At 34.7% G+C, this 24,962-nt stretch overlaps 2 protein-coding genes across 2 annotated transcripts; both read right to left on the reverse strand.

Annotated features, from left to right (window-relative positions):
- Positions 1-14,858: 14,858 nt before the first annotated feature.
- LOC145961760 (uncharacterized) lies at positions 14,859-16,951 on the reverse strand. Its single transcript, XM_083082223.1, has 2 exons — positions 15,566-16,951; positions 14,859-15,506 (listed from the first exon to the last, which is right to left on the reverse strand). Exons 1-2 carry the CDS (start codon positions 16,949-16,951, stop codon positions 14,859-14,861), a joined length of 2,034 nt encoding a protein of 677 aa, XP_082938349.1.
- Positions 15,308-18,990, reverse strand: LOC145961761 (uncharacterized). The gene is made up of 5 exons (XM_083082224.1): positions 18,967-18,990; positions 18,312-18,747; positions 17,974-18,128; positions 17,318-17,835; positions 15,308-15,506 (listed from the first exon to the last, which is right to left on the reverse strand). The coding sequence occupies exons 1-4, from the start codon at positions 18,988-18,990 to the stop codon at positions 17,323-17,325; spliced, it is 1,128 nt and encodes a 375-aa protein (XP_082938350.1). The 3' UTR covers positions 15,308-15,506; positions 17,318-17,322.
- Between the last annotated feature and the right edge of the window lie 5,972 nt (positions 18,991-24,962).

Consider the following 24,962-nt stretch of genomic DNA (forward strand, 5'->3'; position numbering starts at 1 on the left):
GGACGGAGGGGATTTCGTAGGCGCGGGGGCTGCGGGGCGGGGCGAGGGACGCTTGTGTCAGATGTTTTATGACAAGTATAAACAATCATAAAACGATGTCCGCTTGATAAACAACGGTATTTGAAGAGGATTGGATATTGAATTATTTTCCATATTTTTTCTAGGAAGAATTGCAACGTATCAGCACCGATGTTCGGCTGCTTTGTACCCTTGCCGCGCGTGTGAGAGAGAACGATAATATCGCGTGCGAAAAGAACGCGTACGAGAGAGAACGATAGCGAGACTTATAATTAATGCGAGAGCACGCAAAGGATTGGAGCGCAAGGGAAAGGCGTGTAAATAATTGCAATTTTTTTGAAATATAAATTTATTTAAAAATGTGTATGAGTATTACAAATTGTGTGTGTGTGTGTGTGTGTGTGTGTGTGTGTGTGTGTGTGTACTTAATAGTAAAATTATGTAAAATTTAAGAAATTAATAAAATATAGAAATAAAAAAAAAGAAAAGAAAAGAAAAAGAGAAAAAAAAATGAATATAAAATAATGCGGACGGTGCGCCGGGCTGTAAGGGGAGGCAGCTCCTGAAACAGGAAAAACGCTACATTAATTTTATCTTAATTAAAAATAAAAAACTAATTTTATCTTAATAATTAATAACAAAAATTTTAAAAAGAAATATGCACCTTAGTCCCCTGGAACTGCAGAGCCGTGCCAGTATTCCTGTAACCATCTTCTCCTTTTCTCTTCCATTCTTCTTTGCCATTGCCGTATTCTCTCCTCTTCGATTATTCTGTTCTCTTCATTTCTTATAACAGATAGTTCGCAGATTTCGTCAGATAGGGACTCCATCCCGAAGAGCAGCCGCAGATTAAAAATGTCGAGATATTTCCATGATCCATTTACATCATTATCCTGGCGACTCTCCGAGGTGTCGCCCCATTCCTCCGCGAGATCGTGTCGCGCGTTCCAGCGTTCCGCCCGCACATTGCGTCGATGCTGTATGTTGATGAACCCGGGAATTTTGACATCATCGGGGTACTATAAAATAATATATTAAAAATACATATACACATACGCACAATTTTTTTCACAAAAACACTACCTACCTTCCAGACAAATACCACTTTTAGTATCATAGAAAATAAGAGCTCTACAAAACTCCTCTTCCAAAATGAAAAATTAAAAATAGAATCCATTTTATTTGCAGCGTAAGAAATAATCGCACACACGGTTAAACTCGCTGACGCTCTCCTCTCGGACGATACACAACTGAGATTGAAATCGAATGTTACTCTCCGCTGTAGGAATTATAAAGGTCTCAAAACTGGAAGGGTTACACTAGTGTACGAATATTTTTTACACCCACTGTATATATTAACCATTAGTGATCCTTTCATGGTCTTTTTCTACGCTCGGTATAAACAATATGAACAGTATTCCTATGAAGAGAAATAGATCTTGGAACCTTCTTTTTATGTTTTCTGTTTATGATACCAATGCTCGACTGCTATGTACCCTTGCCGCGCGTGTGAGAGAGAGAACGCGTACGAGAGAGAACGATAGCGAGACTTATAATTAATGCGAGAGCATGCAAAGGATTGGAGCGCAAGGGGAAGGCGTGTAAATAATTGCAATTTTTTTTTGTTACAATTAAAAATATATAATTTATTTAAATGTATGTATGTGTGAGTTTAATAAAATAAAGTATACAATATAAAAGAAAAATAATAATATATAAAATAGACCGTCGGGCTATGTTGGGGAAGCCGTTTCTGAAAACAGAAGAAAACATATGCATTTTATTAGTTTAAATTATTTAATAATTTATTTTAAAATACTTTTGATATATAATAAATTAAAAGATACTTACAATGTTATCCATGACTCATCTATTTTAATTTATGCAAATAGGGCACATGTTGCAGGCCAATATTTGATTCAAACATTTTCAGCACCCTGTGCATGACATATTTTCCACATGGACATAAGCTATGGTTCTATGTTCCCGAACAGAACTAGTTTCTTCAAACTGAAATGATAATTATAATGATCAGTTTTATTATAGAGAAATATATATATATATGTTATGCCATTGATTCTTATTTTTTATTTTCATTCAAATTTAAAATAAAAGCGTTCTTATAATTCAAATGTAACTTTATTTTAATATTTCAGAGTAATAATGTTGATCATGTTTCATACGAATCGTTATGGTATAAGAAGTATTTTTACAGAAAAACTTAATATATGTTGCATTGCGATGTTTAGCAGCTTATATCCGTAACTGTACCATGCATACTACCGATTCTTTCAATTAATTACTATGCTTCTGTAAGTTATACTGGGATACTTGAGATAATTTTGGCGATATACATAATTTTACATATTTCTAGCCATTTCTCTTTGCAACAAAAACACAATGCAAAAATTCCTAGTAAATAATAGTTGCTGTTTTCGAATTATAAATATTATTATTTGTATATTTCAAAACAAATAAATTTCTGTTTGCAGAAATATTTGTTACTTAAATTAAACTATAAAATTAAAAATCATTTATGTATTGGGAAAAATAATTAGTTAATTAATCTATATATGTTCAAAAACTATATAAAAATCCTAATTTAACTATAATAAATTTTGCCGAAATATATTTGTTGAATATGTATGAATCTTTGTTTCATTAAATTGCAATTCTCTCTATATCTACAATTAGTATATCTTAAATTCATATTTGATCAAAAATAAATGCATAGGCGAAAGTGAAAGTAAAATAAGTAACATAAAATTAAAACATATAAGTAGATAAAAAAAAAAAAAAAATATATATATATATATATATATATATATATTATAAGAACGACCAGAAATGTAAAACTTACTGCTCACATATGTGTTAAATTAAAATTAAAATTTGAATGGTGTAGACTTCATTGCCGGAGCGTTTAAAATTAAATAAAATGAATCCATTATATATAAACTCAAGCTACAAATTTTATTTATCTGTTTTGATAAGTCCTCATATATTTTGCGAATCTTTATTAATTCTTTTGTAATATTGCATAAATAAATAAAAAAAAAAATAAGATAAGATAGCAAAAATGAAAAGAAGGAGTAGAGATATAGTAGATAGAAAGGCAAAAAAAATTAAGAAAGGAATTCTGCGGATCTATTAATAATTTTTAATAACTGAATGTGTATTCTTTTACACTGCATTTAAGCACAGTGTATTAAATAAAAAATTGATAGCATTCGATCAATTTGCATTTCGATTTCGTTGAAAAATTAGTTTCCATTTTTTTTATATGTTCCGCTTTATTATATGATGGGCATTAACCATAAGTTTTATAAGCAAAAAAGAGAATATGAAATCAATAATCTATCTCTTTAACACATACATGTATAAATTTTGTCTAATTGAAATAAAAAAGTTCCATATTTATATCAGTCACGTAATATTTTTAAGGAAATCACAAAAAATTAATGAAATATAATCAAGCAATTATTGAATATGTCATATTGAAGTGTATGCTAATATCATATTCAAAAAATTACATAATTATAAAAAATATATAATAATGAATAATAAAATAATTTGTAATAAATCTTTTATTAAAAATAATTTATAGGCAAAGAAATTTAATTAAAATCATAAAATGCCGGAAAAATTATTACGCTATCCGAATCGTTATGTGGAATATGTAGTTTAGGCAAATACGCTTATTGTTTGACAGAATAGAATGTTAGAATGCGCAGCAATTTCTTCCTAATTAGTTTTTAACTTCTTGCGTTTTACAAAAAAAGTATCTTATATATGTGCATTTATATATTACTTCAATTTTCTCTCTCTTGTTTGATATATTTATTCAAATCTTATCTTCTTATCTTCTTATCTTCTTAACAATACAAAACAATCACATCTTCTCTCTTAAGCATATAATAAAAGTAGAGGAGATAATATATTTCTACTGTATGGTACAGTAACTTTATGGAATAATATCTTCCAGTACGTTGATAATAGGACATCGTCAGTATTCACTATAGTGGTTATTACATAATATTGTACCAGTGAGTATAATTTTTAGCATATTAAGTGTATTTATTCGTTACAAAAACTTTCTACAAGCAGTATACGACTAATTAAAAAAAAAAAGAAAAACAAGTCAACATTGTTGTCGACGTGTAAATAGGAACGAGTGATATTTGGTTTTCTCAAGATGCCTCGATTACTAAGGAATTATTCAAAACTCTTTGTTTTGGAAAAACTGAAATAAGGAATGAAATAAGGAATCGTGTTAAGAATGGAATGAAATATACAGCTCAGACTTGATAAACGGTTTTTTAATTTTAATTTAGACGCACGCTTCTATTTAGAACCTATGCAATTTAAATATAATATATTTTTGAATGTTATTAAAGATCGTAAACTTACATTGTATATTTAATATCTTAACAATAAAATATGCATTTTTTAAATTTGTATGATTATGTACAACTATTTTAAAAATTATGAATTTTAATTTGTTAGATTTATAATTTTATTAAAAAAATTATTATTATAATATGAAATATGCGACAGTGTCTCAACACTATACTTTCTATGCACTAATTTTAAATTCGTAAAAATGCTTCAAATTATGTTTCTTACCAATTATATCCCAATCACTCTTGATTTAATTTTAAGCTAAGCAATACTCACTTAAAATTAGATTCTTTTTATTTTAATGAAAATGTATATTATATCCACTTCACTAATTTAATTTTCGTTTAATTAATTGAGACGACCAAAATAAAATTTATTTAGTGCAATTATTCAGGGTGCAGTGCTATTAATTAATCGCTAAATCAATTTTTAATTGAATTCAATGTTTCATACCTAGGATCTAAAATTCAAATATTTCCGGCGAAATGGATGATTCAAAGATAAATGCAAAAACAGATATAATCTTATATAATCTTATATAATATTTAAATAACAAACTACTGTCAATATGAAGTGAGATGTGCACAGAGCATTAAAGATATGAAATGCAAATTTACTAGGTTTGTAAAAATTTTGTAATTAATTAAAAAAATAAACATCTATTATTTTTAGAATTTTACTGTGGAAAATAATGTTTATGGCTGTCGAACGGCTATCGAACGGCTATCGAACGGCTATCGAACGGCTATCGAACGGGTCAGGAACGGCAACGAACGGCTATCGAACGGGTCAGGAACGGCTACGAACGGTTATGTAACAGCTATCGAAACAACGATGGATTGACGATCGAGAATAATAGAGATAGCGAGGAAGAAGAAGAACGGCAACGAACGGGTCAGAAACGATTGCCAACGAGGCTGCGAACGGGTCAGAAACGACTGTAAACGAGGCTACGGACTACTTAGAAGCGACTACCAACAGGGCCAATTACGGCAACAAACGGCTGCGAACAGCTATCGAACGGCAACGAACGGGGCAGGAACGGCTATCGAACGGCAACAAACGGGGCAGAAACGGCTATCGAACGGCATCTAACAGCTATCGAACGGCAACTAACAGCTATCGAACGGCAACAAACGGGGCACAAACGGCTATCGAACGGGGCAGGAACGGCAACTAACAGCTATCGAACGAGGTAGGAACGGTAACGAACGGCTATCGAACGGGTCAGAAACGGCTATCGAACGGCGCAGGAATGTCTCAGAAACGGCTATCGAACAGTAACGAATGATAAAACGCACGGTGATACTCGGGGCACACAGCGTTTGATCGACGAATCGAAACAACGATGGATCGGCGATCGGGAATAACCGAGGAAGCGAAGAAACAACATAGTTTAGAGAAACGGCAGTTGGTGAACGAATTGCACGCGCCGACGAGAAAAAATTTTCCCCGAAGACATGTCATAGTGCGGGGGATACGATGACCTGTGGCAAGCTGACATTGTCGAGATGCGTCCGTACTGTCGTTTCAACAGAGGTTACCACTACATACTCACTGTCATCGATGCGTTGAGCAAGCACGCGTGGGCCGCACCAATCAAGAGTAAAGGCGGAAGCGAGACAGCTGATGCTATCGCTGAGATAATTCGAAATAGCAAAAGATGTCCGAAAAACTTATAGACTGATATGGGGAAGGAATTTTATAACGCTGACGTGCAACGGCTCATGCGGAAACATGACATCAATCACTATTCTACATATTCAGTATTGAAGGCATCGATCGTTGAGCGATTCAATCGCACACTGAAAGACGACATGTGGAAGATGTTTACGCTGAACGGATCTTACAAGTGGATCAGCGCGTTGCCGCGACTCGTATCGGATTACAACGCGCGCAAGCATCGAACGATCGGTATGCGACCCGTCGACGTTACCCCTGCGATCGCTGAAAGACTCGTGGCTACTGTGTAAATACAACCGTGTAAATATCGCGGGTCCGGCGAAATTCAAAGTAGGTGACTTGGTACGCGTTAGCAGGTACAAGACAATTTTTGAGAAAGGTTACACGCCAAATTGGACAACCGAAGTGTTTAAAATTGTCTTGTACTTGCTAACGCGTACCGAGTCACCTACTTTGAATTTCGCCGGACCCGCGATATTTACACGGTTGTACACAGTAGCCACGAGTCTTTCAGCGATCGCAGGGGTAACGTCGACGGGTCGCATACCGATCGTTCGATGCTTGCGCGCGTTGTAATCCGATACGAGTCGCGGCAACGCGCTGATCCACTTGTAAGATCAGCGTAAACATCTTCCACATGTCGTCTTTCAGTGTGCGATTGAATCGCTCAACGATCGATGCCTTCAATACTGAATATGTAGAATAGTGATTGATGTCATGTTTCCGCATGAGCCGTTGCACGTCAGCGTTATAAAATTCCTTCCCCATATCAGTCTATAAGTTTTTCGGACATCTTTTGCTATTTCGAATTATCTCAGCGATAGCATCAGCTGTCTCGCTTCCGCCTTTACTCTTGATTGGTGCGGCCCACGCGTGCTTGCTCAACGCATCGATGACAGTGAGTATGTAGTGGTAACCTCTGTTGAAACGACAGTACGGACGCATCTCGACAATGTCAGCTTGCCACAGGTCATCGTATCCCCCGCACTATGACATGTCTTCGGGGAAAATTTTTTCTCGTCGGCGCGTGCAATTCGTTCACCAACTGCCGTTTCTCTAAACTATGTTGTTTCTTCGCTTCCTCGGTTATTCCCGATCGCCGATCCATCGTTGTTTCGATTCGTCGATCAAACGCTGTGTGCCCCGAGTATCACCGTGCGTTTTATCATTCGTTACTGTTCGATAGCCGTTTCTGAGACATTCCTGCGCCGTTCGATAGCCGTTTCTGACCCGTTCGATAGCCGTTCGTTACCGTTCCTACCTCGTTCGATAGCTGTTAGTTGCCGTTCCTGCCCCGTTCGATAGCCGTTTGTGCCCCGTTTGTTGCCGTTCGATAGCTGTTAGTTGCCGTTCGATAGCTGTTAGATGCCGTTCGATAGCCGTTTCTGCCCCGTTTGTTGCCGTTCGATAGCCGTTCCTGCCCCGTTCGTTGCCGTTCGATAGCTGTTCGCAGCCGTTTGTTGCCGTAATTGGCCCTGTTGGTAGTCGCTTCTAAGTAGTCCGTAGCCTCGTTTACAGTCGTTTCTGACCCGTTCGCAGCCTCGTTGGCAATCGTTTCTGACCCGTTCGTTGCCGTTCTTCTTCTTCCTCGCTATCTCTATTATTCTCGATCGTCAATCCATCGTTGTTTCGATAGCTGTTACATAACCGTTCGTAGCCGTTCCTGACCCGTTCGATAGCCGTTCGTTGCCGTTCCTGACCCGTTCGATAGCCGTTCGATAGCCGTTCGATAGCCGTTCGATAGCCGTTCGACAGCCATAAACATTATTTTCCACAGTAAAATTCTAAAAATAATAGATGTTTATTTTTTTAATTAATTACAAAATTTTTACAAACCTAGTAAATTTGCATTTCATATCTTTAATGCTCTGTGCACATCTCACTTCATATTGACAGTAGTTTGTTATTTAAATATTATATAAGATTATATAAGATTATATCTGTTTTTGCATTTATCTTTGAATCATCCATTTCGCCGGAAATATTTGAATTTTAGATCCTAGGTATGAAACATTGAATTCAATTAAAAATTGATTTAGCGATTAATTAATAGCACTGCACCCTGAATAATTGCACTAAATAAATTTTATTTTGGTCGTCTCAATTAATTAAACGAAAATTAAATTAGTGAAGTGGATATAATATACATTTTCATTAAAATAAAAAGAATCTAATTTTAAGTGAGTATTGCTTAGCTTAAAATTAAATCAAGAGTGATTGGGATATAATTGGTAAGAAACATAATTTGAAGCATTTTTACGAATTTAAAATTAGTGCATAGAAAGTATAGTGTTGAGACACTGTCGCATATTTCATATTATAATAATAATTTTTTTAATAAAATTATAAATCTAACAAATTAAAATTCATAATTTTTAAAATAGTTGTACATAATCATACAAATTTAAAAAATGCATATTTTATTGTTAAGATATTAAATATACAATGTAAGTTTACGATCTTTAATAACATTCAAAAATATATTATATTTAAATTGCATAGGTTCTAAATAGAAGCGTGCGTCTAAATTAAAATTAAAAAACCGTTTATCAAGTCTGAGCTGTATATTTCATTCCATTCTTAACACGATTCCTTATTTCATTCCTTATTTCAGTTTTTCCAAAACAAAGAGTTTTGAATAATTCCTTAGTAATCGAGGCATCTTGAGAAAACCAAATATCACTCGTTCCTATTTACACGTCGACAACAATGTTGACTTGTTTTTCTTTTTTTTTTTAATTAGTCGTATACTGCTTGTAGAAAGTTTTTGTAACGAATAAATACACTTAATATGCTAAAAATTATACTCACTGGTACAATATTATGTAATAACCACTATAGTGAATACTGACGATGTCCTATTATCAACGTACTGGAAGATATTATTCCATAAAGTTACTGTACCATACAGTAGAAATATATTATCTCCTCTACTTTTATTATATGCTTAAGAGAGAAGATGTGATTGTTTTGTATTGTTAAGAAGATAAGAAGATAAGAAGATAAGATTTGAATAAATATATCAAACAAGAGAGAGAAAATTGAAGTAATATATAAATGCACATATATAAGATACTTTTTTTGTAAAACGCAAGAAGTTAAAAACTAATTAGGAAGAAATTGCTGCGCATTCTAACATTCTATTCTGTCAAACAATAAGCGTATTTGCCTAAACTACATATTCCACATAACGATTCGGATAGCGTAATAATTTTTCCGGCATTTTATGATTTTAATTAAATTTCTTTGCCTATAAATTATTTTTAATAAAAGATTTATTACAAATTATTTTATTATTCATTATTATATATTTTTTATAATTATGTAATTTTTTGAATATGATATTAGCATACACTTCAATATGACATATTCAATAATTGCTTGATTATATTTCATTAATTTTTTGTGATTTCCTTAAAAATATTACGTGACTGATATAAATATGGAACTTTTTTATTTCAATTAGACAAAATTTATACATGTATGTGTTAAAGAGATAGATTATTGATTTCATATTCTCTTTTTTGCTTATAAAACTTATGGTTAATGCCCATCATATAATAAAGCGGAACATATAAAAAAAATGGAAACTAATTTTTCAACGAAATCGAAATGCAAATTGATCGAATGCTATCAATTTTTTATTTAATACACTGTGCTTAAATGCAGTGTAAAAGAATACACATTCAGTTATTAAAAATTATTAATAGATCCGCAGAATTCCTTTCTTAATTTTTTTTGCCTTTCTATCTACTATATCTCTACTCCTTCTTTTCATTTTTGCTATCTTATCTTATTTTTTTTTTTATTTATTTATGCAATATTACAAAAGAATTAATAAAGATTCGCAAAATATATGAGGACTTATCAAAACAGATAAATAAAATTTGTAGCTTGAGTTTATATATAATGGATTCATTTTATTTAATTTTAAACGCTCCGGCAATGAAGTCTACACCATTCAAATTTTAATTTTAATTTAACACATATGTGAGCAGTAAGTTTTACATTTCTGGTCGTTCTTATAATATATATATATATATATATATATATATATTTTTTTTTTTTTTTTATCTACTTATATGTTTTAATTTTATGTTACTTATTTTACTTTCACTTTCGCCTATGCATTTATTTTTGATCAAATATGAATTTAAGATATACTAATTGTAGATATAGAGAGAATTGCAATTTAATGAAACAAAGATTCATACATATTCAACAAATATATTTCGGCAAAATTTATTATAGTTAAATTAGGATTTTTATATAGTTTTTGAACATATATAGATTAATTAACTAATTATTTTTCCCAATACATAAATGATTTTTAATTTTATAGTTTAATTTAAGTAACAAATATTTCTGCAAACAGAAATTTATTTGTTTTGAAATATACAAATAATAATATTTATAATTCGAAAACAGCAACTATTATTTACTAGGAATTTTTGCATTGTGTTTTTGTTGCAAAGAGAAATGGCTAGAAATATGTAAAATTATGTATATCGCCAAAATTATCTCAAGTATCCCAGTATAACTTACAGAAGCATAGTAATTAATTGAAAGAATCGGTAGTATGCATGGTACAGTTACGGATATAAGCTGCTAAACATCGCAATGCAACATATATTAAGTTTTTCTGTAAAAATACTTCTTATACCATAACGATTCGTATGAAACATGATCAACATTATTACTCTGAAATATTAAAATAAAGTTACATTTGAATTATAAGAACGCTTTTATTTTAAATTTGAATGAAAATAAAAAATAAGAATCAATGGCATAACATATATATATATATTTCTCTATAATAAAACTGATCATTATAATTATCATTTCAGTTTGAAGAAACTAGTTCTGTTCGGGAACATAGAACCATAGCTTATGTCCATGTGGAAAATATGTCATGCACAGGGTGCTGAAAATGTTTGAATCAAATATTGGCCTGCAACATGTGCCCTATTTGCATAAATTAAAATAGATGAGTCATGGATAACATTGTAAGTATCTTTTAATTTATTATATATCAAAAGTATTTTAAAATAAATTATTAAATAATTTAAACTAATAAAATGCATATGTTTTCTTCTGTTTTCAGAAACGGCTTCCCCAACATAGCCCGACGGTCTATTTTATATATTATTATTTTTCTTTTATATTGTATACTTTATTTTATTAAACTCACACATACATACATTTAAATAAATTATATATTTTTAATTGTAACAAAAAAAAATTGCAATTATTTACACGCCTTCCCCTTGCGCTCCAATCCTTTGCATGCTCTCGCATTAATTATAAGTCTCGCTATCGTTCTCTCTCGTACGCGTTCTCTCTCTCACACGCGCGGCAAGGGTACATAGCAGTCGAGCATTGGTATCATAAACAGAAAACATAAAAAGAAGGTTCCAAGATCTATTTCTCTTCATAGGAATACTGTTCATATTGTTTATACCGAGCGTAGAAAAAGACCATGAAAGGATCACTAATGGTTAATATATACAGTGGGTGTAAAAAATATTCGTACACTAGTGTAACCCTTCCAGTTTTGAGACCTTTATAATTCCTACAGCGGAGAGTAACATTCGATTTCAATCTCAGTTGTGTATCGTCCGAGAGGAGAGCGTCAGCGAGTTTAACCGTGTGTGCGATTATTTCTTACGCTGCAAATAAAATGGATTCTATTTTTAATTTTTCATTTTGGAAGAGGAGTTTTGTAGAGCTCTTATTTTCTATGATACTAAAAGTGGTATTTGTCTGGAAGGTAGGTAGTGTTTTTGTGAAAAAAATTGTGCGTATGTGTATATGTATTTTTAATATATTATTTTATAGTACCCCGATGATGTCAAAATTCCCGGGTTCATCAACATACAGCATCGACGCAATGTGCGGGCGGAACGCTGGAACGCGCGACACGATCTCGCGGAGGAATGGGGCGACACCTCGGAGAGTCGCCAGGATAATGATGTAAATGGATCATGGAAATATCTCGACATTTTTAATCTGCGGCTGCTCTTCGGGATGGAGTCCCTATCTGACGAAATCTGCGAACTATCTGTTATAAGAAATGAAGAGAACAGAATAATCGAAGAGGAGAGAATACGGCAATGGCAAAGAAGAATGGAAGAGAAAAGGAGAAGATGGTTACAGGAATACTGGCACGGCTCTGCAGTTCCAGGGGACTAAGGTGCATATTTCTTTTTAAAATTTTTGTTATTAATTATTAAGATAAAATTAGTTTTTTATTTTTAATTAAGATAAAATTAATGTAGCGTTTTTCCTGTTTCAGGAGCTGCCTTCCCTTACAGCCCGGCGCACCGTCCGCATTATTTTATATTCATTTTTTTTTCTCTTTTTCTTTTCTTTTCTTTTTTTTTATTTCTATATTTTATTAATTTCTTAAATTTTACATAATTTTACTATTAAGTACACACACACACACACACACACACACACACACACACAATTTGTAATACTCATACACATTTTTAAATAAATTTATATTTCAAAAAAATTGCAATTATTTACACGCCTTTCCCTTGCGCTCCAATCCTTTGCGTGCTCTCGCATTAATTATAAGTCTCGCTATCGTTCGCTCTCGTACGCGTTCTTTTCGCACGCGATATTATCGTTCTCTCTCACACGCGCGGCAAGGGTACAAAGCAGCCGAACATCGGTGCTGATACGTTGCAATTCTTCCTAGAAAAAATATGGAAAATAATTCAATATCCAATCCTCTTCAAATACCGTTGTTTATCAAGTGGACATCGGTTTATGATTGTTTATACTTGTCATAAAACATCTAACACAAGCGTCCCCCGCCCCGCCCCGCAGCCCCCGCGCCTACGAAATCCCCTCCGTCCCGCGTGACGTCATTCCCCGCGCCACCGAAATTATATTTCAAAAAGAAAAATGTATAATTATTTACGCACCTCTCCCTTGCACTACCCTTTTCCCATTCTTTGCGCTAATTATAAGTCTCGCTATCGTTCTCTCTCGTACGCATTCTTTTCGCACGCGATATTATCGTTCTCTCTCACACGCGCTGCAAGGGTACAAAGCAGCCGAACATCGGTTTATGATTGTTTATACTTATCATAAAACATCCAACACAAGCGTCCCCCGCCCCGCCCCGCAGCCCCCGCGCCTACGAAATCCCCTCCGTCCCGCGTGACGTCATTCCCACGCGCCACCGAAAACCCCCTCCATCTTGCGTGACGTCATTCCCCCGCGCCGCTGAGATCCCCTCGCGCCTCACCCCCCCTGAGAGGACCTGCGTTAGAACCGGCCTAGTATACCTACTAGCTTTTAAATTATATATGTATCTATATCTTTATATTTAACTCAAACCTTGCTCACTTGCAAACAATATGATAAATCTACAGGGTGTAACTAAAAAAGCGTCCACGGAGCAAATAGCGTTATTCCTGATTAAAAATTGAGTCGAAAAGTACTGAACCATTTTTTTCTATAATGCTTAATAAAGCGGTAATTGTTGAGTTAAGTTGAGCTATTTGCTCCGTGGGCGCTTTTTCAGTTACACCCTGTATATTTATCATATTGTTTGCAAGTTAGCAAGTTTTGCGCTAAAGAATGCTTAAGCTAAACTTATCGATGACATATAATCCAAGAAATGCGACAACAGCCTCATTTAACCAAGAGGATGATGACCAAAGTGGATTTTCATAATAAAAACATTCCTGTACTACTTTATGGGCTATGAAGTTAGCAACTTTGATTTTACTCGCAACAGAATTGCTAGATTGAACGAACTTACCTGAAGTGAAGTTCGATCATAATTATGCCCTTTGTCTCGTCCGGATGGAGACTATGTAGTCGTGCTTCCGCACGCCCTCTCGACAACAGATTTTAAAGTACCGCCAAAAAGAAAAGCTCGCGCCTCTGCGAGCGCGAGTCGCCGCGCGCGCCGGCGCAGCGCGCGCCACGCCACCTCATAAGTTCCAATCATTTCGGAAAATCACCCTTCCTGGAAGTGGGAAATAATTGATGGGTGGGTGTCCATCCGGACGAGACAAAGGGCATAATTATGATCGAACATCACTTCAGGTAAGTTCGTTCAATCTAGCAATTATGCCTCTGTATGTCTCGTCCGGATGGAGACTATGTAGCTGTTTATAGACTAGGGATTTGCCAGTGGGAGTAATATAAATATTATTATGAGAGACTGTGAGCGAGTACTACATATTATCTAAGAATAACAGATAGATGTGTAAGTATAAAGTGTCTTATAGATCTAAGTATACAAAAAGTACGCTGTGGTCTTATAGAAAAATTAAAATTGCATGTTCTAAGAGCCATATAAACTTAAAATTAAAATAAACTTTTAAGACTAATGACAACATGGTCTTACGTAGCGATCTCATGGTAGAAGTAATTAGGGTTTTAAGATCGCATCGCTAAAATCCTCAGGGTTAATAAGAGGCCTATTGTAAAAATTCGCAAAGACCCTGGACTCGCCGGTCCAACCCGCCGCGCGTTTAATAATCTCGATAGAGACTCTCTTAGCGGCTGCTTGAGACGTTGAAGCGTGTCGCGTACTGTGTGCAGAGAAGAGGGAAGTATTTATGCCACATTCCTCCAAAGCCAGACGAATCCAGCGACCAATAGTTTGCGACGAAACCGCCCTATGGGGTTTAGAAAAAGAGATAAACAAAAAATCGCATGTAGAAGGGCGTAACTCCCTGGTAAGTTCTATATAATGTTCCATGAGGCGAACAACACAAAGATTTTCATGGTTTGCAAAGCGTGAAAAAAGGAAAAAGGGGTTGAGAGCGACCCGGTGCTGAAGTTTTTATCCGATCTGGAACGCGAATCATCAATTTCTCTTCCAAAGAGATCTGCGACACTCTTATTAAACTAAGCGTTTGCGCTCTATGACCAGTAGCGAGAGCTAAGAGGAGTATCAGTTTTTTGGTGATATCTTTCAAAGAAACTCCTTCATATGGGTAAATAGAGGACAATTTAGCTATCACGGAAGCGGGGTCCCAGACAAAATCGTATCGCGGACGGGGTGGTTTGATTACCGAAACGCCTTTACAGAAAAGTTTAACCATAGGATGATTGCCGATTTCGTTCTGCGAAATTAAGGAGATCGCTGATCTCATCGTATTCAGACATGAATAGGAAGAGATTTTGGGTAGCTCCTGGGCTAAAAATTGTAAGGTCTGAGCAGCCGACGGTGAGTAGAGCGGTGACCTATGACGCTGGCAAAATTTCCACCAGGCACGAAGTGGGTAGGAATATTGTTTGATAGTCGATTCCGATAGGGAGGCTAGTAAAGCTGGTATTGCTGTATCTGGTACTAAGCGAGCCTTGAATGCCTCCCTGATAACTTCGCGACCCCCAGGGAAAGTGACCTCCATGATGGGTGACAGGTCCTGAAAGATGACGATAAGAGTGAATAATTAGGAGGTAAGATTAATGGTTCGGAAATCACAAGATGACTAAACAACGGGAACCAGGGCTGTGAGGGCCACCAAGGCACTATCAATGTTCCCGTTGCTCCGTCGTCAATTATCTTTCTGAGAACACGTGGTAGTAAAATGAAAGGTGGGAAAGCATAGAAGTTTAGATTTTCCCACGAAAAAGTGAACGCGTCTACAGAGATTGATCCCGGGTCAGGATACCAGGAAGCGTACAAATCACATTTGTTATTTATTGAAGACGCGAACAAATCTATATCAAAGGGACCAAAGACCCTTGCCACTCGACGAAATGCTGTAACCGATAAAGACCATTCCGTATCAGGATCCGAAGTTCTAGATTCGGCATCCGCGATAGAGTTTTCTATAGATGAAATATAAGAGGCAAAAACGAATATGTTGCGATCCTCGCACCAACGCCAGATTTGTCTAGAAATTTCAGAGAGATGAGGAAATTGAATAGAGCCAAACTTATTGATGTAGGCTATAGCAGTAGTATTGTTAATGCGGAGTAAGATGTTGCAGTCGTGAAGATCTGCTGCAAAACAAAGCAGGCCGTTAAAGGCCGCTTTAAGCTCTAATGAGTTTATGTGAAGCGTCCTCTCACACTCAGACCACCAGCCATGAGTGCGCCTGTCGCGGCAAGAAGCCCCCCAGCCGTTCAAAGATGCATCCGTAAATATTTCTTGCACAAATCTGTCTGAGCGGATTTTGTTCGTCTGTTTGGGATTGGAAAAGATGTCGATCCACCATCTGAAGTCTTCCTGGAAGTGTGAAGAAATGTCCATTTCTGCTGAGTAATCCTCATTGTTATTGACAAGAGCTAAGAACTTTTCTCTTTCAAATCTCTTCGTATGAAGAAGTCCGTACTGAACTGCAGGGCAGACTGAGACGAGAGAACCGATAAAGCTGGCAAATTCTCGAATGGAACATCTTGTTCTGAGGGCCAACGATGTTGTTAAACTTAGTAACTTTGCTCTACGTGAAGGAGGGATCGTAATTGATTGCTCATTTGAATCGAAGATGAAACCTAAATACTTGCTTTTATTTGATGGCTCCAAATGCGATTTAGCGTAATTTACCACAAACCCCAAAGAGTGAAGAAGGTTAATTGAAGCGTTGACGTTAGCCCGACATTCTTCGTTGGACGAACCTAAGAGGAGAAAATCATCCAGGTAAGTTATTGATTGATAGCCTTTTTTACGGAGATAGGTAAATACAGGTCTAAGAATCTTTGTGAATATGTAGGGAGCTGTGGACAAGCCAAAAGGCAGAGCCGTGAATTCTAAGGTCTTATTGCGCCATTGGACACGAAGGAACTTTCTATGGCCCTCAAAAATTGGAACTAACAGGTAAGCATCTTCCAGATCGAGGGTTGCCATATGCGTTCCAGGAAGCATGAGGCGAACCACAGTACGCCAATCCTCTAATTTGAAGTGTGGAGGCTCGATGTATACGTTGAGGTCTCGCAGATTCAAAATAAAGCGTTTCCCTCCTGATGACTTATCTATCAAAAAGAAAGATGAGAGGAACTGGTCTTTGCTAGGTTCAACCTGTGCGATGGCTTCTTTTCGCTGTAGACGATCTATTTCCAAGTCACAGGCTAGCGCAGATAACGACAAGTTGGGCTCAGAAATATGAGCCCTTGATGGAGGCGAAATAGTGAAAGGAATGCGGTAGCCTCTTATGGCACTCAATACAACAGGGTCAGAGGTGATACTCGACCAAGATTCGTAGAATCTATGTAAGCGACCGGCCGAACTTACGTTGTCTAGTGACGGCGACGAGATCTGGTCTGAGACCGGGAGCGGTGGCGTTGGCTCTGGTGATAATGAGCCCCTGTTCGGCGAGCCGACGAAGGACGGGCAGGGGCCTTCCGGTTTCCCGAAATCTTAGACATCTGTTGGTGAGATCGATATTGTGTTGACTGGCGGACCGGTTGTAACGTCTTTTTTCCTATCGGGGGAGCTGATTTGGAGACATCACGGGCAGTTTTTTCACAGACCTGAGCCGCCTTGAGCGTTTCGGCAAAATTTTGCCCGAATAAGAACTCGTCGATCGGAGCTGATTCTGCAGCATTTTTGCCAACGATATTGAGAGAAGGCTTGGTGAAAGCTCTTCTCGCCAGTGAGAGACGGTAGTGGTGGTCCGCTAGCAGATGAATGCCTTCTGAGAAATTTGTCAGAGCCGACCTTGCCTCATTCTTGAGATCTTGCAAGATCTCCGGCTTCAGCAAGAGCGACATGCCCGAGCCGAGGGCGTTGAGGGAAGCAGCCACCTGTGCCTGTGAAGATGACTGATATTCGTCCCGTTTAATGACCGACGGGGTCAGTGCTGCGATTAGCTCTTTATTCAGCTTTGGTGGAGCCAGCGATGATAGCTCCCCCTTAGGTTCATATTTGGACAGCAGGTTAGAACGCACCTCGTTATTGAGACCGCCTCGCGACTCCGTCTGGATTGCATTCAGAACCGTGGGATTCCAGGATGACGTAGGAGGTGTCTGAGTTCTCCCGAACAAATCCTCAACCAAGGTATACGCCACGGGAACAACTTCCGGATCCTGGGATTCCGGAATGTCTGTGGCAAGAGGGGAGGCAAAGGATACGCTGCCAGTTGGCGTGGGACTCACCTCATTGACGCTAGGAATCGTCGGCGTATTTATGTATGGAAAGAAGGAGACAGAATAGAAATCACATCGGTTATGTCCTCCCTTTGCCAGTTGCAGAGGGGGGGGGGGGCTGGGTCAACAGGAGGACATACCTGGTACAACGCCTCGGTCAGCTTGTGCGACCGTGTGTTCTATTGTATTCTGCTCCACGGCGCCTGGCCTAATTGCTGCTAAGGGCGATGCTGGGCCCTCATCCTGTGGCGGGATAACCTCTATAGGCGATCTAACCTGACATAAGTCTAGGATATGTGGGCTGTTGCGGCGCACAAGAAAATCTCGAAAATCTCTGAGAATTTCGCTATAACTTTCCCTGGATCGGGAACGCCGCACCGAAGAATCCCTCGATGAGATGCTGTCCGATGAATGAGCATCCCTAGATCTTTCTCTCCTATGTCTCTCTCCTCGAGCACGTTCGCGCGATTTTTCCCTTGAGGAATGTTTACGGGACGCTCTTCTGTCCCTAGAATGCCTCGAGAAAGATCCCTTTTTTGCGCTTTTGTGCTTAGGCATTATTCTAATGGGTAGAGCCTGAAAAGAGACTAAAAAATGAAAATAATAACTACGGTACACGTTGTCGACACGAGCGAACAAAACACAATGAGGTGGCGTGGCGCGCGCTGCGCCGGCGCGCGCGGCGACTCGCGCTCGCAGAGGCGCGAGCTTTTCTTTTTGGCGGTACTTTAAAATCTGTTGTCGAGAGGGCGTGCGGAAGCACGACTACATAGTCTCCATCCGGACGAGACATACAGAGGCATAATCGACATTCTCCATGTAGGTAACATCTGCTTCTCTGAAAATTTAGAAAAATGTTTTATAGAGAGCTAATTACTGTTGAAAATATTTTGTGCTTGCAAATTTAATATAATTAAATAATTCTATAAATTAACATATTAATTATACAGGGTTTAGCAAAAGTGTGGAAACCCCTTAATATTTCGAAAAATACGCATTTAAAAAAAAAATGTTTCACATACAAAAGTTATAGGGTTTTATGTGGCGCATTACACAGCAACATTATTATGACCTCGAATAGCGTTGTCAAGGTTATGTGAAGGTCACCTCCAACTTTTTAAATGGGACACACTATATGCTTTTGCATATTCTTGTAGCTTATCTCGAGAGCTTTTCAAAACACTATAATTAAGTTAGTTTTCATTAAGTACTTTCCGAGTTATGAGGCTTGAAATCATTTCTTAATTTTACATAAACCGTAAAATATCTTGTAAAATATTCATTTTTCGATTATCTTACCTTAATACTTTTATGTACAAAATAATGAGAGGAATCAATTGGTGTAAAGAAAACACATAATTGTTTCGAAAAAAAAAATGTAATTGTTAATTGCAAATTACATTTTTTCTTTCGAAACAATTATGTGTTTTCTTTACACCAATTGATTCCTCTCATTATTTTGTACATAAAAGTATTAAGGTAAAATAATCGAAAAGTGAATATTTTACAAGATATTTTACGGTTTATGTAAAATTAAGAAATTATTTCAAGCCTCATAACTCGGAAAGTACTTAATGAAAACTAACTTAATTATAGTGTTTTGGAAAGCTCTCGAGATGAGCTATAAGAATATGCAATAAAAATGGGGGGTTCCATTTGAAAAAAACAATTTGACCTTGAAACAACCCTCAAGGTCGCTGTCAAGGTCAAAGTCAAGGTTACCATGAGATGCTCCGTTTGATATCCTACAACTTTCGTATTTGAAGTTTTCCTCCATAACCCTTAGTTTCCAAAATTTTCGGGGGTATCCAGACTTTTTCCTAACACTGTATATATATATATATATATATATATATATATATATATATATATATATATGTATATATATAAATTTCAATAAAATTAAAATAAATTTCAATATTACACAATATTAGAATAATAACTTATTTTAATTCATTTTAATCAATATAATGTGATTATTGACATTGATATATAACCTAACTATTCGATACATAATTTTATACATATTATAGAAACTGCATATTTTAGTGATAATTTGTTAAATGAATCACATATATATGTTTTTAGTTATTCACATATTATAGCGAAAATAGTTCCTAAATAGTACTATGTGTGCGTGTATGTGCATGTTTAAATACATGAAACAACATAAATATAGCTTATATGTATACTTAATATTATATATTTATATTTAATTTTATATATAAAGTGTTTATCAAAATTGAGTAAATGTTCAGGATCTAATCAAAGTTTGTTAGTGACTTCTATGAAATATATATATATGAACAAAAAAATTCATATAAACTTCATCACAAATAATTCATACGAAACTCATGTGTCTGGAAATGTTTTCGTTCCGAATTATTATAACTTTTATAACAATTTTTTACATCTGTGTCATCAGCTATATTATAGATTAATTTTATGTTATAAACGCCTCGGTAATAGGCTTCATTAAATATTAATAATGATTTCCTAAAGTTTGGTATTAGTATAAAAATGAAATATTTGCCAAAATTTTGAATTTCAAATAAGCAAGTTCTATGAAAACATAAACATAAATCTTTCAGAATTGTATTATTTAGATTTTGAAAACAATTCAAAACACTACCGGAATATTTGAATTCATCCGACTGTTGATGATAAAATGTTGTATAAAACGTGCATTATTGCTGATTTAATTAAATTGATTTTTATTTGCAGTTTACATTCATTTTAATAATAATAATAATAATAATAATAATAAATTGCAAAATTTGTTACTAACAATAAGATCTTAAGTAATATATAATTAGGAATGAAAACTTTTCAGATAGGCACATGTTTATATAAATGTCTTTTCTTAGAAAACATTTTTTAATAAATAGAATGTTGTACCAAGATTGTGTCATCCTGTAATTACTACATATTTAATATTGAACAGTTACTTACCATTGTCCTTCATTTCTTTTATAAAACTTTTTTAGGCCTATATCATCAGTTATATTATAGTTTAATTGTATGATATAATCCCCCTCCAATAGATAATTCGAGAATACATATTCGGTAATGTTCCTCCTATTATCATACCCAGCCGGTTTTACCGGTTCATAAACAATCTTTTTTCCATCAAAAAATTTTATTGGATCATTAATCACTGTTGTATCGATAAATTTTATTTTACATATTACTTAGGGGCATAACTTTGACAATATGTCAAAATCAAAATCATTAGTGGTGGGGAGCATATACATATAAAGATGAATATATTTATCAGAATTTTTTATTAATAAAATTATACCAACAAAAAATTCTAATTGAAAGCAATAAATATCATTAACTCCCAATAAATGTAGCGGATATATTACATAACTTTTTAGCACGATTGTGACTGTGACGAAATAAGACTTCCGTGTGTCTACTGTATTATCTCGTCTCCGGGATGATCTTGACCTAGTTACCTAGCTGCAGGAATATATCACGTTATCTGTGCTGAATGCAGGTAATTCATATGCGTGGTAAGCTTCAGTGAAGAAGGAGATAAGATGATGCAAAGGTACGCGATGTTACACAGTAAAAAATTGTGCGTCCATATGTTAAAATTTTCTTGTGTTACCACATTTTGATTAATACTTCAATGTAAAATTAACATGCAACTTATATGTTATTATTTTTATAATGATTTCATGTGTTACATTTATGTCTCCTTTATAACTTAATACTTTGTATATGTCTCTTAGAAATGGAATATTATTTTGAGCATTTTGAACATAATCATTTTAAACAATCAACATGTCTCAAAGTCAGTTTAACATTCTAAGAAAAGTTAAAGTGACTCTTCAAATAATCTTGAACTTTAACAGACAAAAATAATCAAATTTACTTAAGTCAAATGTTTCTATTAAAAATAATTTAAGTTAAAATAATTACTATTATGTTAATGTCCTCAACATTTCTTACGAGTTATTGTAACTATTTTTTCATGTAATTTTTAATTAATTTATATGTTATTTCTACATTACACTTAAAGTCACATTAACATAAATAAATGTAAAGTATCTGGTCAATTATTTAACATTTTTAGTTTGTCAATAAGAAACATACGACGAATGAGTTATTTTAACTTAAAATTTAGATTTTCTGGGACATGTGAAAAATGTTATAATTAACATTTTATTTTTTACTGTGTATAGATGCCATATCGTATCATAAGACAAAGACTGGGTCAAGTTTAGTGGAACATGGATAAAGTAATACTGGATTCTCACTTTCAAGTCCCTGTAGCCTATGGATCGCACATACACTTGCGGGAGCAAACATTTGCGACGCGTGTTGTACACAGCACTTTATATGAAAAAATGCTTTTTTGCTGATTTATATATACGAAATATAAAAACTATGTTAAGCACAATTGCTCGTGCTTAAATAATGACACTTATCAGAACAAATTACATTATTAATTTGCTTCGTATTTTTTCTCTTCACAACAATATTCGAACGGAGAGAATTCCAAAAGAGGAGGAAATTAATAAGATAATTTTTCTTATATAGAAAATATTCATCCTTCATTCGTAATGTAAGATCTTGTATTTGGAAGGAACTATTAAATACGTTTTACATACGATCATCAAATTCTTCAGAGCTTATCTCTCGAATTTAATAATATGAAGAGTGTTCTTACAGAAGAGTGCTTTCCTCCGTTCTCCATTTTTACATTTTTCACCGTGCGCATTTGAAGTATCTTTATTCCATCGTTATCTTTAGCAAACAGATGAATTCTTTTTCCTTTCGTCGTGAAAGAAAGAGGCTGAGGTTTATAAATATCACTGCGAAGCAAAAAAAGATATGTATCGATTCGGCCATTGATTATTCAAGTACGTAACGTTCTACATTTTCTTAATTAATCTCTGCCGTGCCGGCAATCTTTTTTTTTCATTAACATTCATTAGTTGTCGTCGATATCGCGGGAGATAAAGGTTGCAAATAGTTTCTCCTAAAGTCCCACCGACCTTCACAAGATTATGGATTCATCCTTGGAAGTCCAGTAGGTGGACCGAAGCAAAAAATCGAAAGTTTCTTTGCTAGCGCCGAGATGGGCACGAGATAAATTTTAATATACCGATGAATTTTGTTCTCCTCATATACGTACATCGTATCGATCATGTATCTGATTCCATTTGACACAATAAGCTACTCTACTCGTGTTTCTTGGATTTTTGAATTCATACACAGGCTATATAATAAAAATAATAAAATAATATAATATAAATTTTTTTTTAAATGTGATAAAAATAATAAATATAATAATAAAAAACATAACTCGTGAATGTCTTTCAAAATTATCCAATATGAGCAAAATTCCAACTACGATTTTATATAGTTTGCATTCAAGCAGTATTCTTTTCATGTAAATTTCTTCGTAAAAATAATTACCTTACACAAATTATTTAAACAGCATATTTTCGCGAAAATTTATTAACGAGAATATCTCTACATATTTCATTATATAATACAATCATCATCAAAACATATAATCTAATATTTTGTAATTATAATTGTAATGTCATCATAGCTCGAACATATTTTTTATCTACAATTACATAGATTTTTATGGTCCTATTTTGACGAAGTGTGGCAACTGAATACTTGATTATATTATGGAACTCACGATATATATATATATGCGGTAGCTAAGGTAAGAATAGAATTTGAAATTTTGAGTCCTCTTGGGTACAATTACACGCTATTCTATTGCTGTTGCGAACTAATAACAGAAACTCTTGTGAACGATAGTTCCCGTCCCCTGATTATCCTGGCCACCTGTCAGCGATTACTCGTAGATACATAATCCGATCGCCGTTTGTCGATGATAGGCACCGTCGTACAGAACGTATGCACGTGCAAGTTATGATTACACACGATGACCATGTTTATTCGCCGCTGTAACCGGCGTTTGATCATCCGAAGATCTGGAACCGCGATGTATGTGCATTTCATCCGTAATGGCAATATATACAAATTCACGATTGCAAACACGATCTCCGATGCTGCCGAACGCTACGATGCGCAGCATATATCTCGCTGCCTAAAAGCATCACCGAACGCATCACGCAAATTATAGATGTAGAAAGCACATTAAATTTAATTAATGTACATGTGTTGCGATTGAATGTGCCAAATAATTCTCTTCGTATTATAGAATATCTTTTTAAATGTATTATACAGAATATCTTTTTAAATGTATTATACAGGGTGAGGTTTAAAGTGTTGCAAGCCATTTTTGCATAAAATACGCATTATGACAAAGAACGTTTTAGATAAAAACCATTTCGTTTGGAGGAGAAAATAATAAGGATATTAATTTGATCTTGGGTGTAAGTGCTAAAATTTTATAAAGGTCAACTTAATTCTTTTTGTTAATGGAATACATAGTTGTTTAAAAAATATATATATACAATACAAATATATACAATATACAAAAAATAAAATATATATACAATATATGTATACTTTGCTTGTTACAAATTTATATTTATTTTAAAAATAACTTTCAAAATTTTTTTTAAATATTTTTTTAAATAACAATTATATATTTTATTTACTAATTGATTCTTTTATTATTTCTTTTATTATTTTATACATAAAGTAAAATAAAATGGAAGAATAAATATTTTACGGTATTTCACAATTTATATAAAATTTATATAAAATGTCAAAGTAAAATATATAATATTTTTTAAACTTCAATTTCTAGCCATTGTATCTTTATAACTTTTTATGCCAATATTTGT

Source organism: Camponotus vicinus, unplaced genomic scaffold (assembly GCF_025532165.1).
Source record: "Camponotus vicinus isolate PSW18456_S1 unplaced genomic scaffold, iyCamVici1.0 SCAF_11, whole genome shotgun sequence".
Classification (NCBI taxonomy): domain Eukaryota; kingdom Metazoa; phylum Arthropoda; class Insecta; order Hymenoptera; family Formicidae; genus Camponotus; species Camponotus vicinus.